General features: G+C 34.3%; 6 protein-coding genes across 6 annotated transcripts; 3 read left to right on the top strand and 3 right to left on the bottom strand. All coding sequences in view use genetic code 12, as the record gives it.

The window, feature by feature from the left end:
- Window positions 1-3,611: 3,611 nt before the first annotated feature.
- On the top strand, window positions 3,612-5,318 carry ADE2 (phosphoribosylaminoimidazole carboxylase; the record flags this gene model as incomplete). The annotated part of the gene is made up of 1 exon (XM_718027.1): window positions 3,612-5,318. The coding sequence occupies one exon, from the start codon at window positions 3,612-3,614 to the stop codon at window positions 5,316-5,318; it is 1,707 nt and encodes a 568-aa protein (XP_723120.1).
- A 262-nt stretch (window positions 5,319-5,580) lies between these two features.
- CAALFM_C304510WA (uncharacterized protein) lies at window positions 5,581-5,883 on the bottom strand (the record flags this gene model as incomplete). Its single annotated transcript, XM_718026.1, has 1 exon — window positions 5,581-5,883. One exon carries the CDS (start codon window positions 5,881-5,883, stop codon window positions 5,581-5,583), a length of 303 nt encoding a protein of 100 aa, XP_723119.1.
- Window positions 5,884-6,447: 564 nt separating this feature from the next.
- Window positions 6,448-7,456, top strand: RPL19A (60S ribosomal protein eL19; the record flags this gene model as incomplete). Its single annotated transcript, XM_019475320.1, has 2 exons — window positions 6,448-6,449; window positions 6,886-7,456. Coding segments are annotated over 2 exons (573 nt in total).
- A 477-nt stretch (window positions 7,457-7,933) lies between these two features.
- On the bottom strand, window positions 7,934-9,586 carry RAX1 (Rax1p; the record flags this gene model as incomplete). Its single annotated transcript, XM_718024.1, has 1 exon — window positions 7,934-9,586. One exon carries the CDS (start codon window positions 9,584-9,586, stop codon window positions 7,934-7,936), a length of 1,653 nt encoding a protein of 550 aa, XP_723117.1.
- A 3,746-nt stretch (window positions 9,587-13,332) lies between these two features.
- Window positions 13,333-14,295, top strand: RAS2 (Ras2p; the record flags this gene model as incomplete). Its single annotated transcript, XM_718023.1, has 1 exon — window positions 13,333-14,295. One exon carries the CDS (start codon window positions 13,333-13,335, stop codon window positions 14,293-14,295), a length of 963 nt encoding a protein of 320 aa, XP_723116.1.
- Window positions 14,296-14,428: 133 nt separating this feature from the next.
- On the bottom strand, window positions 14,429-17,722 carry PKC1 (protein kinase C; the record flags this gene model as incomplete). The annotated part of the gene is made up of 1 exon (XM_718022.1): window positions 14,429-17,722. The coding sequence occupies one exon, from the start codon at window positions 17,720-17,722 to the stop codon at window positions 14,429-14,431; it is 3,294 nt and encodes a 1,097-aa protein (XP_723115.1).
- Window positions 17,723-18,384: the final 662 nt, after the last annotated feature.

Raw genomic sequence — 18,384 nt, 5'->3', positions numbered from 1 at the left:
CGGGGCGATTCATAAACGGAAATACCAAAATATTCTGCAAGACTTGTAAAGAGACGAAATAAACGAGAAAAAAAAATATTAGAAGAGCACTAAATGGCAAACCATATGACAACAAATATTCTATTACTAATCTACTTATCGCCTCCGAATGAGTAGACACATTTTATTTATCACCTTTTCATTATCACCAGTCACATTATGGGTTAAAGTGTCGATTCATTTGGGTTGGATCTTCGATGGTTCACAATTCTGAAACATTCTTTTCATGAAACACAGATTGTTTGAAGAGAAGATCTACGCGATAATTGTCAAAACAAAAAAGTGTAAATCTTGAAATCCTGCCAAGGGTAAAGTTTTCTCTCCAATCATTAGACATCTATTTAATTGTTTTCCCTATCTATTCAACATTTGGAAATGTATTGTGCAAGTAATCCAAAAACCCTTTTAGTTGGCATAAATTGGTTAAAAACCCAAGCTATAAACAACACAAAACCATAAGGTTGTGAAAAAAAAGTAAGCAGGGTCAGCGGTTATTTCAAAATATGCAGCGCATCCTATGTTAATTTTTTAGACTAGGCTAAAACATTTTTTAGTAGTGGTTGTCCTCACTGATACATCTAGTTGAAGGGATTCAAAGTAACAAATCGCAAAGTAACGCCCTAACACCTGTATAATGTTGTCATAAGGCAGGACAAAACAAATAAAAGAGAGTCCATCGTTAAAGCGCTGGTATCGCAAAAATGGTGTAAGCTGGTTGAAATGAAAATTTCAATTTGTATTAATTAACTGGATAAATTGCAAGAGCTCAATTATAATAAAGTGAAATGAAATTTGGTACACTTCCGGTTTATTATTTGTCAACTTGATTGAACTTCTTGGGGTATCTTAGTCAAAATAAAATCCCCCTAACAAAACAATGCAAGACCAAACGTATCGTGGAAAAAAGCAGCTGTGCCATTTTTATAATACTCTATAATTTTGGTTTTAACAACTATAATAAGAGCAATTGTTTTAACAAAGAAATCGAGGCTCTCCATTTTGACTTAAAAAACTACAACGTGGTGAGCAATTCGCTAAATTTTTCGTATAGTTTTGAACCCAGAAATAAATGCTCTCAAGGCGGCAATTACACTTATGTGTCGATAGGACGACAGCAAGCACTAAGCCTTTAGTTTAGGATATTTATATTCTTCCTTTTATTGATTACTTAATACATAAATATGTAGTGTTTAGATTTGTTCACTCACATCTCTGCCAGATAAAATATAGTACTGGTGCTTTAGCAATTATACATCAAGCTGAATATCGTGGTGTCAACGATGATGATATCTATACTGCCCATCGATTTATGTGATCATTACTGTTTGTGTTGTTGTGCTTGGTTCTATAAGGCGGCCAAAGTTGTAAATCCTTTAAGAGGGCTCAAATGAATTCTCAAAAGAGTAAGTATTTCCCGAATTTCATCATAACCTTTATAATTTTAGTGTTATTATTATAGACATCTAGAAAAAAAAAACTACTTTGTGGCAACTATTGTTCAGATAATGCAAAAATTCTTTTTGCTTTTTCTACCGACAAGCAACTCAGACAAATATACAGAAATTTAAATCAGACACTTTCCTATTGGCTCTTAGTTTTTTTTTGCTTGTGTTTATCCTGTGGCAAGGTACGTCTAGTTATCGGTTATTCTCGCCTAGCAAAGTGGCTCTTTTTAGTAAATAAGCTAGAATCACCAATAAAGAATTTCAAAAAGCCTTTTGCAACATATTCTGTTTGATCACATCCTCATCCAAGATTTAAAGTTTTTATCAAAATAAATGAAAAAAAGACAAAAAAAATATCTAGATTTCTATCCAACAACAACACTACATTTTTTACTTAGCCTCAAATTATATTGAACTTATGAAGTTGGAGATCTAAAGATTGACAAAGCAAAGAGTTGAGTTTTTTATGAATGCAGGCACATTCGCATAATGTGGCTTTATATGGGTTCGGTTCGGCTAAATAAGATGAGGGGAATCACTATCAGTGTATAATTCAGTTTTGTTCTCTTATTTTTTGGTCTTCTATGTTTTCTGTGTTGCCCCGAAACATGTGCTCAGAATTATAGTCATGTACAAGCACTTCTTTCTTTATGCTTTGTCTCCAAAAAAAAAAGACAATAGAAAGAAATCAAAGTTTGTTCGCGAATCCCATCGATTTAGATTGTCTTGTCACAGTATACAAACTATCTTCTAGAAAGTTGAAGCGCGTCCTTAACAATTGTTTATTTGAAATTATTCGATATTGTGGTTTAGAGATGTGACTTTTCTCAAGATATCAAAGGAAGTTAAGAAAACATTTCTTTCAAAAGTCAGTTGCGAACTGCTCAAATTAGATAATACACGCGCGGTTAGGAGCACGATGATGTTGTCTACTCTATTTCCGTAAACGCGTGACGTCTAATGTACTATTTATGATTCTACTAGTTTGCATAAACCAAGAAGCGACATATTGAACTACTCTATTCTTAGAAAAAATAAAGCTATCAAAATATGCAAATCATTATAGGGCGTGGGATACACATAGTACCAGCTAAATATTTATCAGCTGCTGATCAGTGGCACGCGTGGTTCAACACCAATAATTGATGAAACTGTGGATATTGAACAAAGCAAATGACAATTTTTAGTAATGGTGGTTTCCTGTGGGGAGAGACCACTGATTGAACTGCTAACTGAAGTTGCAAATGTATTTAGTAAATATAAAGAAATAATTAACATAAATGAGTAAGTAATCCAAGCGTACTAGTTTCAAACAGATTATTGTTTTGATTCCAGTATATGTGCACACTGGATGACAAGGAAGCCTAATCCTAATTATTTTATCGAATGAGTCTAAGGCTGAAGAAGTGTTCTTGGAAAGATAAATCCCACTATATGCCAACCATTACCAAATGGCATGCAAACAGAATGACCCCCAACTACAATTATTATCTGGAGTATATGACAAGCAATATTGTTAGATTTGTAGATTATTGGGACATTACAATTGTCTCTCCCAAGCCTATTTTCAATGATTAATCAATGATCACCATAAACTTGACGAAAACTGAATTTATTCACTAGCATAATTTCCTAAGCTAGTCGTGATGGTTAATATTTTTGCTTGATGATGTACAACCCCTCTTTTCCTACATAATTGCAAAGATGTGCCCTGTATTTACACATGAGAAGTGGTTTGTATTCGTATATTAACTCTATTATTACAAATGGAGAGCTTTTTCTTATCAATATTATACACCGAATACTACATGTTATTGTTTAGTTTTTGGAGTATTGTGATGGTATCATATATCAATGAGCTGAATCCACGACAAATAACGAACCATATCTACTTTTCAACATTAAAACTCTTGGGTCACGTGATGGTATTTAATTTTAGGCTTAGAGTGAAAAATCAATCCATCGCAGCAATAAAAAGACCCCAAACATTTTGACTCGGTACAATCTTGTCAATGAGATGGAAAGAAAAAATAAAAGTAACACCCCCCACCAAAAAGAATCAACTTATACATTACTAATCTATTCATCTTATTCTCATCACACACGCATATACAAGCACTACACATAATGGATAGCAAAACTGTTGGTATTTTAGGAGGTGGCCAATTAGGTCGTATGATTGTTGAAGCAGCACATAGATTGAATATCAAGACCGTAATTTTGGACGCAGCCAAATCACCAGCTAAACAGATCAATGCTCTAGACGATCACGTTGATGGATCGTTCACAAACTATGATTCGATTGTGAAATTAGCTGAAAAGGCAGACGTATTAACTGTTGAAATCGAACATGTTGATGTTGATGCTTTAATCAAAGTTCAAGAGAAATTCCCTAAAGTTGAAATATATCCATTACCTGAAACCATAAGATTGATTCAAGATAAATATTTACAGAAAAATCATTTAATCAAACACGATGTTGCAGTTACAGAATCTGTTGCAGTTGAAACCAACACAGTCGATGACTTGTTACACATTGGGGAAAAGTTTGGATACCCTTATATGTTAAAATCGAGAACTTTGGCGTATGATGGTAGAGGTAACTTTGTTGTCAAAGACAAGTCATACTGTGAGAAAGCTTTAGAATTTTTAAAAGACCGTCCATTATATGCTGAAAAATGGTGTCCTTTCACCAAAGAATTGGCTGTGATGGTTGTCAGATCATTAGAAGGGGAAGTCTTTGCTTACCCAACTGTTGAAACTATTCATGAAAACAATATTTGTCATTTAGTGTATGCTCCTGCCAGGATCCCAGATACTTTGGCCAAAAAGGCATCTATATTAGCCAAAAATGCAGTTAAGTCATTCCTCGGGTGTGGTATTTTCGGTGTTGAAATGTTCTTGTTGGAAAACAACGAATTATTGATCAATGAAATTGCACCAAGACCTCACAACTCTGGTCATTATACCATTGATGCATGTGTCACTTCACAATTTGAAGCTCATGTTCGTGCTGTCACAGGATTACCTATGCCAAAGGGGTTCACTGAATTCTCCACTTCCATCACCAATGCTATTATGTTGAATGTTTTGGGTGATAAGGCAACTCCAAATAAAGAATTGGAGATTTGTCGCCGTGCTTTGGAAACTCCACATGCGTCAGTGTATCTTTATGGTAAAACTACTAGACCAGAGCGAAAGATGGGTCATATCAATGTTGTCACATCTTCCATGCAAGATGCCGAGAGTAGATTAAGTTATATATTGGGTGATACCACTGAAATTCCTAAATCTTTAGCTACCGACAAGGAATCTCCATTGGTGGGAATAATAATGGGTTCCGATTCGGATCTACCAGTTATGGCAGTTGGTGCTCGTATTTTGAAACAATTTGGTGTGCCATTTGAACTCACAATCGTAAGTGCACACAGAACTCCTCATAGAATGTCTGAGTATGCTATTGAAGCACCAAAGCGTGGCTTGAAATGTATCATTGCTGGTGCAGGTGGTGCTGCTCATTTGCCAGGTATGGTGGCGGCCATGACCCCATTGCCTGTCATTGGTGTTCCAGTTAAGGGATCTACATTAGATGGGGTTGATTCGTTACACTCTATAGTACAGATGCCAAGAGGTATTCCTGTTGCAACTGTTGCTATTAACAATAGTACTAATGCTGCATTGTTGGCAATCAGAATATTAGGCGCCTATGACTCAAAATGGTTGACTGAGATGAACCAATATATGTTGAACATGGAAACTGAAGTATTAGGTAAAGCAGAAACTTTAGAAGAAATTGGATATGAAGACTATTTAACTGATAAATTGAAAAAATAGAAAAAAATATAGATATCAATAGCATATTAAACAAGTAAACGTTATGGTGCAATAAAATTATAATTAATATATAAAAAGAAATACATCGAACTGAACTAATATATGAGACATTAGAAAATGTGGTGCTTTTCCCTTCTTAGTTGATAATACTTTCGGTGAATCACAGAAAGAAATACCAATCCACCACATCTCTAACAGATCTATCCGTGAATACTATAATTATCATTTAAAACTAACCCCTCAATAGCATTGATTCTTATAATTAAAACTTAAGTGTCTTTTTCTTATTCTTATTCTTGAGTTTTCTTTGTTTATATACTTGAGATCGAGAATCTCTCCAACCTGAAGTACTCACCTTTTTATCTTTACTATCCTCTATATCCATAGCTTCTGTTTGAGTTTGAGTTGGATCTTGTTGCTTTTTAGCTTCTTCCTGTTTCTTAGTCTCTTCGGCTAATCTATTCGCTATTCTTTTACTTCTTTCTTCAACATATTTACTAAACTCTCCTTTTCTTTTAGTAGATTTAGCTTGTAATTTGGATTTCGATCTTAATGATTTGGCCATTTTTTAGAAAGATGCAGTTTATTTTACTCTTTTGTTTTGCTTCACCGGCGTGGTATATTAAATATGGACAGATAAAGTTGTGGTTAGACTCTGTGATTCAAATTGGAGAACTTAGTGTTAAGGTGAGATGAGATGCAAGATGATAAGCGCAGAAAGAGAGCAGTCCAAAAAAAAAAACTATAAGCATAGTTTAATGTTCACGTGATATGACTAGGGCTATAGCCCTATAGATTTATCTGCAGGCCAAATGTTTGTGTTTTTTTTTTTTGTTAGTGAGAAGTAATTAGTCAGTTTATGTTTATGTTTACATTATGGCTCATCCTTTCTCATAGTTAAGACCATATTGGTAAAAACACTACCACCTAAATTTTTTTTTTTCTCTGTTAGCTTGTTTCGGCCCCTCCATTCTTGCCTTACAATTTTTGCTGTGTTTCGCACTTTGAGAAGGAATTGTATTACTGAGTTTCGCACAGTTTTTACAAAAATATTTTTCTCATTATAAAAAAACTTTCAAAGTACATACTTTTGTTACGTATTGTATTAACGGACATTAATTAATAAAAAATGTATGTTGACGAATAAATATTAAATGTGATTATCATCTAATGGGATTATCGGGGAATGGAGACGTTTAAAGATCATTGAATTGAACAGTTTTAATGGGAGAGTTTAAATTAGAAAGATTATGGATTTTGAAAAATTGTCGAAAGAAGAGAGGAAAAAATTTTTCTCCTTCATAAGAGAAGATAAGGATGGCCAGTAATAACCATTAACTTCAGTTGTGTTCTAATAGGAATAATGAATATTTTGGAATGGATACAATAGAATGATACTGTGATTCAAGTACTTGTAAAGATTTATGAAAAATCTACTAGGAGTGTTTTTTATTCTGGGACATACTATCTCAAATTGTAGTGACGTATACTTTGCCATCTCCCAATGTAATCATATTTTCAAACTAAGGGTACATCAAGAATACTAACAATAGTTTTTTTTATTTAGGGCTAACTTGAGAACTCAAAAGAGACTTGCTGCTAGTGTCATTGGTGTTGGTAAGAGAAAAGTTTGGTTGGACCCAAACGAAACCACTGAAATTGCCAACGCTAACTCTAGAAGTGCCATCAGAAAATTATACAAGAATGGTACCATTGTTAAGAAACCAGAAACTGTTCACTCCAGATCCAGAGCTAGAGCTTTGAAAGAATCCAAGAGAGCTGGTAGACACATGGGTTACGGTAAAAGAAAAGGTACCAAAGACGCCAGAATGCCATCTCAAGTTTTATGGATGAGAAGATTAAGAGTCTTGAGAAAATTATTGGCTAAATACAGAGATGCTGGTAAAATTGACAAACACTTGTACCACAACTTGTACAAAGCTGCTAAAGGTAACACCTTCAAACACAAGAGATCTTTAGTTGAACACATTATTGCTGCTAAAGCCGAAGCCTTGCGTGAAAAGGCTCTTAAAGAAGAAGCTGAAGCTAGAAGAGTTAGAAACAGAGCTGCTAGAGAAAGAAGACAACAAAGATTGGCTGAAAAGAAAGAAGCTTTATTTGCTGAAGCCGCCAACTAAGTTTGAGAGTGTAACTCGATTAATTAAAGGTTGTATAGCTTTTATTTCCTTTATGTTTTTTAGTTTGTATATTTTCTAAGTGGGCATTTCTAATTTTATCACCATATCACAAGTAAAGAATAATGTTTGATTGATAATAATTCTATTCTAATAATTCTCTACTGAGGCAGATATTGCCCAAATGCACCACCTTAAAACTGGAGTGCTAATACTAATATGGCTCTTTGTTTATTTAATGCTATTAACACCTTAGAAAAAGAATAATGGGAAGGAAGAAAAGGTAATAGAAAGAAACATAGATACAAACAAACAAACAAACAAACATACATAACAAATACCGAGATAACATTAACGTACAAGAATTGAATTGAAAATTAACAAAATATAAATAACCAAAAAATTGATGTGTTTCCTCCAAATTGAAAAAGAAATGCCAACCATCTATGTAGTTTCCGCTTTGAATTCTCGTCAATCGTTTTATAATCGATGACCTGGAACCAAACTGAAAAGAACGGTGAAAATAGCTGTGAATATCAAAACTAAAAATAACACCCAAAGGCTTCGTTTGACAATAAATCGGTAAATGAATTTTTCCCGTATTTTCATAAGCAGTCGTCCATTGCTCTTGGAAAACGTTTCTGATATCCCCATCCACGCCATGACCGGGTCTATTAGATATATCGATGAAATGAGAAAATAAAAGGCCAAGAAATAGGGTATAATTATAACAGGCCGTAAACCTTTCCGATAATTTAGAAACACCATTATAAAACTCACCCAAAACCCAATAAATAAGAAGAAGAATCCTAAGATAATTCTCCAAAAATTGGAATGGTTGATGTTTCTGGTGGCCATAAAGTCCAAAAACTTGGGCAAATGTTCATTTTCCAATTTGTTGAAAACAAAGTTTTTAACATAATTGAATACATCCGGGTCATCACGTCCGTCGACTTCAATTGCTTTTATGATTTGAGAATTCAAGTTGGATGGCAAATTAAGATTCTTTTCTGAGTCTTCAACAAAATACTTCAAAAGTAATTGATGCGACGACTCACGTAAGTTTTCTCTAGTAATAAAAGAATGTGTTCCATTTGATGCTGGAGAGTCTTTGATCAATTTTTCTAATAAAGATGGATTGATAGTGGAAGCACGTTTTTTCTGATTATTTATAGCGCTAGTATCGGCAAATGGATTAGTTGGATGCTGAAAACGTTCATTCTCTTGTTCTTTTCCAAATACATCTTTATTCTCTGATTGTAAGGAAATGTATTTGGATGCACTCACTGCCTTATCTGCTCTACCAATATCTAATTGATTTTCATAGTAGGAGTGGTTGTTTTCGTCATCATCATGAAGCAACAATGAGTGAGAGCTGGTTTTTCGATCTTGGTGAAGGTATGGTTGTTGAGGATTTGCTATTGGTGCCGAACCCATTATAGGGTTTGACACATAACTTGGTGACGATCTAGCTACACTGTCCACACGAGATGAATGTTTTGAGTTGGGTTCAATTTCGGCATTGTATTGTTCAATTAAATCTTTTAATTTTGGATCTAGATTGTCCAAGTTTATGTCACCTCTTAAAAATGCTGATAATCTGTGCGAGTCATTTTCTTCAAGTATATTATCATTGATAATCAAGTCCAACAAAATAGATGAACTCAATGATTTTCTGTTTGATTTCTCGGAAACGGCCATAGAGTTGCGGAACCCTGTAGCTGTTGCTGGTGATTCATAGGACAAATCTTGCAGTTGAGGTTGAGGTTGCAGTGAAGATATTATTCGGTGACCTTGTTGTTGCTGTTGCTGTTGCAGTTGTTGTTGTTGTTGATGAAATGTTGATGATTGTCTAATGATTGAATCTCTTAATCCCTTGACATAATGTTTACACAAGTTCAAGTGGTTGATTAAATCAAACCAAAAATCCAAATAGTCGATTTTTCCTTCAACATCTTTCATAAACTGGTAAAAGGTGAACAAATCGACAGGAGATTTTGATTTGTTGGCTAATATTTCTCCTAGTGTTGGTAATCTATTAAGATGGATCGATTGATTGGTTCCATTTAGGTTGTTTAAATTCGACAAATAATGTGAATTTGGAAAATCCAGTGCATACTTTTCGTTATACATGGTCACGGTTTAGTGATTCTATTGCTTTCTTCTGATGGAAATAAAGTAAAATATCTATACTAATGAAATTATTTGAATTAACACTTTATTGTTCTAAAAAAAATTATTTTGGTGTTGATTACAGGTAATAATTGATTCTTAAAAAAAAGATTGTAGGAGACAAAAAAATTATAAAAAACGAGTGTGGATGTGTTGGCTGTATTATATATAGAATACTTTAGTCTGGATTAAAAAAGCGAACGAAACAAAAGAAAGGGTTGTAGGTCTCACAGTACTAATTGTGAAAAATGTAGAAGTTTAAACAAGGGACCTTGTCTCACCAAGTGACAACTGGTTTGATTGCTGGAAGGTTGGTTGTAAAGGAAAAAGAGTATTTTTGATGGGTGGATGTTGTTTTTTTTTTTTGGTTTTTTTGGTTTTTAGTAATTGAGAGAAAATTCTCTTTTTGCCGTGTAAAATGTAAAATCTCTGAATTTTTTTTTGTTTTTGGTTTTCGAAACATACACACGCACACCCACACACAAACGTACATATGCATATAACACACAACACTTGATTTGGGTTTTGTTTGTTTTCTTGATTTCAATAATTATAATGTGTGTAATATAATTTGCTAAGCTATCTCCAGGTATAATTGAAAAACATGAATCTGTTTAGCTACATCTCATATCTACAAACTCTCACAAGTATAAGTCATTACGGCAATAAGTGCTAGTGGTTAGCTCTTTTTTTTAGTTGGGTAACCAACTTAAAGTAGGATAATCAATCGAAACAAAGGATACAAAATCAAAGTTATTATAGAAAGCCAATCAGCTGCTTTAGTTGGATTTAGATTTAATGCAAAACACGTTACATTATATGCTGTGGGCTACAATAATAATTTTTTTCTGCGATTGTATTGTTCTCTCTCGACTACAAGCCAGCCATCAATTTATTTCTCAAGAATTACAATGGTAATGGTAGGACCATCTCAATATAATACAAGAGGAAAGGATAGTTGGTCCTTATCTCTTCACTCTGGATCTCACCAACAAACAGCATATGAAAGTTTACCTAATTATAGTTGTAGGAATGTCTTACAAACGACACTGTTCAGTGTACGCCATTTATTATTCTCTTTTTTGTCGATGGTACTTGGGCCCAGACCTCGGGCCACCTATTCTTCTTGGTCTTTTTCACTGTGATTCCATTTTTCTTGGTGTGTTGCACTTCAATTATGATTATGTCTATTTGTTATTACGTTCGAACAAATCATATACAACTTTTGCATTACATCTACATATAAGATTGTTGAACTTGTGTTTTCTATAAGATCTTATTGACGATTATAACTATCATTGTCATTATTCACGAATCTAGTAGAACCCTTTAATTTACATCATGTACACTAACCTGGTCTACAGGTTTAATTTTTGTCTAAATGCGACTTTTTTTTTTTTCGGGTACCTTTTTTCTATGAAACAAAGAGAAATCCAAAATGAGAAACTTACTTACTTGATTTGGACAAACTGTAAACAGGATTACTTATTGTGATTGAAAGCATCATCATCAACAATAGTATACTGTCAAAGTATGTTTTCTCCGCCATCCAATTCTCCTGAATCTCCTTTGTGAATAAAAGTCATTCAGGTACACACAGAATCAATTTAAATATGTTCCTTAACACCTAATCTCACGTATTGTTACAATTGGTAAACGAGCTGCTAATATTACAGCCAATAAAAATAACTAAGCAGATTGACGAGACAAAATTGTTTTTTGGGAGAATATTGGTGTACGTGCACAATAGTCAAAATTTGAAACTTAAAAAAAAGTTCGTGTAAAATCCATTTATAGGTAGAAGCATTTTTCATACTAAAATTTTACCATTAATGGAGTATTCAGAAAAGCCCAAGAATAATCTCACTTTTGTTATTATAATAAAATGAGAACCGCTATATAAAGCTCTAGAACCACTCTTGATGATATTTATCTGTTTTGGTAGTGAGTTGAGACAAAATGGTATAGAATATGTGCTTACCAGAATCGTCTTATCTTCAAAATCTTTATAAGTGGAACACTGTCATTCGCGTACCTTTTGACTAGTGTATGTAATCTGTTTACTTTTAGTTTTGAGTTTGTTTCAAGTTTGTTTAACGAATCAGACCGTCGTGAATCGTTTTTCAAAAATGGTCTATATATTCAATCTGTTGTTGCAGAGACGTAGAACGAAACCGATGGAGAACAATTCTCCAAGAGAAGTGTCATAATAATAACGATTAGGTGTCGGCTCGTAAAGCATTTACGTTGCATAACGTTGGAATGTTAACTCAGTGTTGGCCACATAGATATTGCGAGACCCTTTCATTTTTTAGCGATTCTTAGAAATGTACAATAAAAAGCGAGTAAATTCTTCATAAATCAATGTAGGATCAATTATTTTTATCAGCTAATAACTGTTAATATCCAAGAATCTTGTTCCTATACGATTAGCTCTATTTCACAAGCAAATAAGCCTTTACCGTGAATAAGCTAAGGCTGTTTGATAATCGTCCGATTGTCTCAACTTTTTGCATACACACACATATTTTCTTTTTTTTTTCGTTTCTTTTTCTTGTTCTACAAAATCTAGCCACTTTATATTATGGTGACCCTAACCGAATCAAGAATCTGGTACCACCGTTATGCTTCATATAAAATAAATAAAAATAGGGGGAGATGCAAAGATATGAGGATGTAAAATACATAAAAATTTGCAGAAATATTGACTTAAAATTCTATCTCCCAATCCGGAGCTTTTATATTAGCCAGACAAGATTTCTTTTAAATATGAAAAATATGTCACCACATACATATTGTATGGAAAAGCCTTCCTTTTCATCAGCCTTGATGTACGACCGTGGTCGGCATGATCTATTATTTGTCAATTTTATTGCGTTGTTTGATGTAGGGTGACTATTTAGATAGACCATTTGTTTCTTTTTTTTTTTCCAACAACACAATAGTTGTGTCACATAACACAATATCAAAAATACAAACAACAACAAAGAAAAGGGAAGAAAACAAAGTTAACTGATTTATTATTGTCTAGTGGTAATTCTTCTCTAGATCTGTTCCTTTCTTCTTAGAATGTGGTTCCCATTTCAGAATTATTAAGAATACGTTAACCTTTAAACTCCACAATCAAACCAGTTCTAACAAGAAAAAAAAGAAACTAGAAGGAATTCTCGGAACAACTTCGGTTAATCTTACAGAAAGAATCTGCCGGAGTTTAGAGCAACTGAAACAACGTCCACACTTTTGCTCGGTATTCAACCCCGTTATTGCACAAAATCGATATTATAGTGGTCACATGTCATATGACCATTCTTGTTTCTAGAAACAGCAACAGGCAGGAACAAGAAATGAACCAATTTTTTTTTGTCTTTTCTTTCTTGCGTTTCTGAATCATCGGAATTCACTTTAAATGATGATCTTTGGCAGAAAAATATTATATGGCATCCCAATGTAAAATCAGTGGTTGAACGGATCTTTTTTTCAAACACAACCTTCTTTTCTTCTTTTTCTTCTTTCTTTTATTCTGTTCTCCAATAGAATATATTTAGTTCAAATAATTGTCAAACTAAAACACTGATAATCTAAATCCATAGTCTACATCAACTAATTTGGCTTTTCTTTTGGAATTCACCAATATATATACAAATATCTTAAGAACCTACTTACATATTAATTAACAACGTTTTATCCACTATACTATAAATACAATCATGTCATTACTACTAGATAGCTTACATGCATTAACAAAGAACTACGACATGTGTGTCATTGGCTCCAGTAATGTCGGTAAATCAACCTTAGTCCTTCATTATGTGTATCATCATTTCGACGAAAGTTTGTATGACTTGGATGCAGTGTACACTAAAAGAATAATCACACCAGACACAAATGGAAAATTCCGTGAGATAACTATATTTGAAAGTGATTTCCACATAGATATGTACACTCTAACTCGAGAACGACACGTTTTAAACGCTAATACCATTGTCTTGGTGTATGCCATCGATGATTATCAATCATTCACTGCATTAGAAGACTATTATGAAAGAATAAACCAGTTGAGACCCCTGATTCCAATATCAGTGATTGCATCAAAATTAGATTTGGATACAAATAGAGAAGTTTCCTATTATGAAGGAGCAGAATTTGCTAAACGAATCGGTGCCGTTTCATTCAATGAATGTACTCGTGCAAACGTAATGGGAGTTAATCAAGCATTTGAGAGCATTGCCAACGTGGCTGTGAAAATACAATTAGACAAAGATAATACAGTTCCAACAGTTGATAATGAAATACAACAGAAAGAAAATGATCAAGATTCGAATATCACTACTACTCCTACTTCCACCACCACCCAATCGCAAACTTCAAACTACCTGCCACAGCGGTCACTACAAGAACTGATACCCGTCAACAATTTTACACAATATGATAATAACCCACATCAAGTCAATCTGAATAAAAACCAATTTGATGCCGAACAAAACACTCCATTATCAACACTAACTCGTGAATCAACAATGTTGACCAGCGATTTGAATGGTTCTACACCCATAGCACAAACACCATCTACTTCATCTCGTCAAAGAAAAACTCGATTAAAACAGTCATCTGGCCCACTGGCAAAATCCAGTCAAATACATGCTGAAAATAAATGTTGCATAATAACATAGTCAAAAATTTGAGTTACATGTAATCTTATTATTTATTGGTTTGTACATAGATGAATATACATATTATACGGATGTGTGTATGTTCTGCCATCCTCCTTTTTATAAAAATATTATTATTATATATCTACTTTAATCAAATCGTTGCATTGTCAGATATATGCGAGAACCCTCTAAACTGTTCTTGCATTTCAGAAGTAAGAACTGTTTCCACTGGTGTCAATCTTGGTGTTTCAGATGTAAACTCTTTATCAAAATTAGAATAATCATGTTCTGATTGAACTTCTGGTATGTATGGTGCCGGAATTCGACAATTCAATACATCATCAAAATTAACATCATGGAAATAAGGATGTTCCATAATTTCTTCAGCATCTTTTGGTCCACTACCTAAACGCTGCGATGGATCCTTTGTCAATAATGCTTGTAGCACCAATACTGTTTGTCTAGATAAATTTATAGGATATTTAACTTCATCGTTCTCAATAGCATTGAAAATATCATCTTCATCATCCCCTTTAAATGGAGACTGACATAAAAGCATTTGGAACAACAACACACCAAATGCCCACCAATCAACACTTCTATCATATGCTTTACCCGCCACTATTTCCGGTGCCATAAACTCTGGCGTACCACAAAATGTCGATGTGGTGCTTTTATGCCACATATCCTCTTTACATAACCCATAGTCACCAATCTTAATATGCCCCTTAGTTGTAAGCAAGATATTATCTAATTTCAAATCACGGTAAACAATCCCATTGTCATGGAAATATTTCAACCCCAATAACACTTCACAAGCATAAAACTTGGCTCTTTTCGCGGTAAATCGATTCTTTTGAATATGCCACATCAAGTCACCTCCAGATATATACTCCATAACAAAGTAGATTCTATTCTCTGTTTGGAAACAACAATGCAAATTCAACAAAAATGGATGCATCTCTTTATTAGCCGTTAAGAATACTCGTTTTTCAGACTTAACACTTTCGGCCTCATCATTTTCAACAATGAAATCTTTCTTCAACACTTTGATGGCACATAATTTCAGAGTATGCCTCGACTCAGCCAACATAACTTTACCAAAATTCCCTTTACCCAAAACAGCCAAGAATTGGAAATCATCTAATCCAACCTTTCTTTTGCGACGCTTAGACTTGCCAAATTTTCCTGAAGAATGAGTACGTTGATGGCCAAGTTCTTCTTGTTGTTGTACTTGTTGTACTTGTTGATTCTGCTGTTTTGCATGAGAAGTTTCAGGAACACCTTGTATTTGATCAGCAAAGGGACTACGGACCTGGTCTTGTTGAACATCAGTGAGAATTTCATTCTCGGTGTACTTGTTATTATAGTCAAAGTTGTCAAATTCATCCTTAGATTCTTCCATTTCGACATCTCTATTATCATTTGAATTGTAATGTTGGTGGTCTTCAACAACAATCTGTGGCACATCACGATGATGCTGGTGCTGTTGTTGACCGTAACCAGTTTCAAAACTAAGGTCAGTCAGTCCATGACCCCGACGTCTAGTAGAAGGAACGACCTGATTCTGTTGTTGTGGTGGTAACTCTACTGGTTCCTGATATTTATTTTGAACTGTAGTAGGCAATTTTGAAACAAAGTTAGTGTCTTGATGAACCACTGACGCTGGTCGCAAAGATTTATACGACGGCTCATTGTGCAAAGTTTCTTCTGAATCCATAGATGGCTTGCTTTCAATCGGTGGTTTAGGTGGTAACGGCTTGGCATGTGATTGCTGATGTTGTGCCTTCTTTGGTGAAACTTTAGTTGACTCAATCGTTGCAAGAATCTCATTAGCCATTTGCAATGACATACCACAGAAGTCTGGAACCAAATGTGTACATTGGGCATGGCACATAACACCACACTCAGTACACTTTCTAACATTCTTCTTACCCCATGGCAAAATATAACCACAATGACAACACCACTTGGTACCATGGTTTGTGATTGGCTCAAACCTATGCGGAATACGGTGGTTCAACTGAGCAGCATCATAATCGGAGCCTGACTTGGAAATACACTTGGTAACAACCTTTTGATAACATTTCTTGTGGCATAAAAATTTACAATCTTGACATTGATAACCCGTGTAACGTAAAAACTCTCCACAAAGGGCACAGGACATGATATTATAAAATTGTTTTTGAACAAACTGGTGTCCATGCTTTTCAAATACCTCTTCCTTCTTTTGACGGATGGCCCCATGACGTCCTAATGGTCCTCTAAATTGCTTTCCATTGGTTATTGATTTTTCAAAATTCAAATTAATCAACATTTGACCACCTGGTTCTAAGCTCAACCAAGTACTGACCAGAACTTTGTTTTCTTTAGCATCACTTGAAGGAGATACTGAAGGTCTCAAGTCATTATGGGCTGGGAGAGGCGAGGTTGCTCCATAACTAGCCCCACCAGTCATACTTGAGCCAGTACCAGCACCAGAACCACCAGTTTGAGGTAAATTGGCTGCAGGCAACCACCCACTGGAGCCCTGATCTTTAGCAACTTTCTTTTTACGTATCTCTTCTGCTAAATCAAAAAGTGAAAACCAGTTTACAGCAACGGGGACATAAATTCCATTTTGTTTATCCATCACAGCAAGCTCTATTTCGTGACTTTTATCAACATCAATCACCATTTCTTCGTTCCAATTATCATTTTTCGATGGTTTTGTTCGAGCTTTCTCGAGATCATCAACTTTAATTACCACAACTGTCTCACGCTTCTTAGCTAATGCAGTAGCTATGTGATCAACATCTCTAATGCATGTGATGGAAACAGTCAATCTACCAGTTAACAACTTTCTCGAATGTTTTGTACTGTCCATTATTTCGTAATCACGGTCAAATTCATGGTCATTGATACTAAACTTTTGATATTTCTTCAAAGCTTTTTCCAACAATTGAATTCTTTGATCACTCTCAGCTCTACCACCTTCAGCAGCATTACTGGAAGATTTGTCACCATCCATAAGATAAAGATGAGACAATTTTTTATTGGCCTCGGAATACTTATTTTCGACTTGGAGTTTGAATTCCAAATATTGCAACATAAATTGAATCTTATTACCAAGTGAGGGACATTCGTATTTAATCAAATCAAAATTGGAGTACGATGGCTTGTACTCAGAAATGACCGAGCTCCTACTAGCTGTCCGTGAACTGGAATTAGTATTTAAACGCAGCATCTGTCGAGTTAATTTGTTCATAGTTTCTTGGTAGTAATCAATCATTGATTGTGATTCAATGATTTTCGATTTACATTTCTGAATCACCTCTGGATTGTTGGTATTTCTTTTGACATCATTGAAACCTTGAATGATTTTCCGTTCTTTTTCTATTTTTTGCCTAATATCATTGACAACTTGTTCTGGGTTTTGTTGTTGTGACGGCTGTGACGTCGACATATTGGAATTACACTGATCTCAAAATAAACAACTCTAACAGAAAGGGGGGAAGGAGACGAATGATGGCTCTTTTGATTGATAAATTGATATTCTGTGTAAGAGGGAGGGTTGACAAAAAAAAGGTATTAAAAAAAAAACAAATACAAATACAAAATCAAAAAAGGATTTAACTTGTTATTGTTGATCTGGTGTTAGTGTGAGGACATACAGATTTTGATCAAACGAGTTTTTTTTTTCTCTCTCTCTTCTTTTTCCTCCCTTTTAGTTAGTTTATTCGTTGAGGTCTCTTTTTATTACTTCCTGGCACACCTGAAAAAAAAAGCCGCATTAGATTCTAATTTAGGAAAAAAGAGACCAATTGAACGAAAATCACAACAAATGAATAAACTCAATCAAAAACCACTTAGAGTACGGCGAAAAGTAGGATAAAGAGAAAGTTGTATTATCACAGCTTCTAAATAGTAGTATCTATGTTTATTCTTTGGCTTTACTTTCTTGTATTACTTCATTAATAGTTGTAGTTTTCATTTTAATACTGGGATCATAGTGGCAAAGGTGTAAAGAATTAAACAGACTTTGCTTGTCGCTCCAAGAGTCGTTTCTACAACTAAACTCTCAGAATACCAATTTACACATTGCTATTTAAAAATAGTTCTCTATCT

The sequence above is a fragment of the Candida albicans genome, chromosome 3 (assembly GCF_000182965.3).
Source record: "Candida albicans SC5314 chromosome 3, complete sequence".
In the NCBI taxonomy this organism is placed as follows: Eukaryota; Fungi; Ascomycota; class Pichiomycetes; order Serinales; family Debaryomycetaceae; genus Candida; species Candida albicans.
Note: the sequence above shows the minus strand (reverse complement) of the source record. Positions and strands in the feature narration are given on the sequence as shown.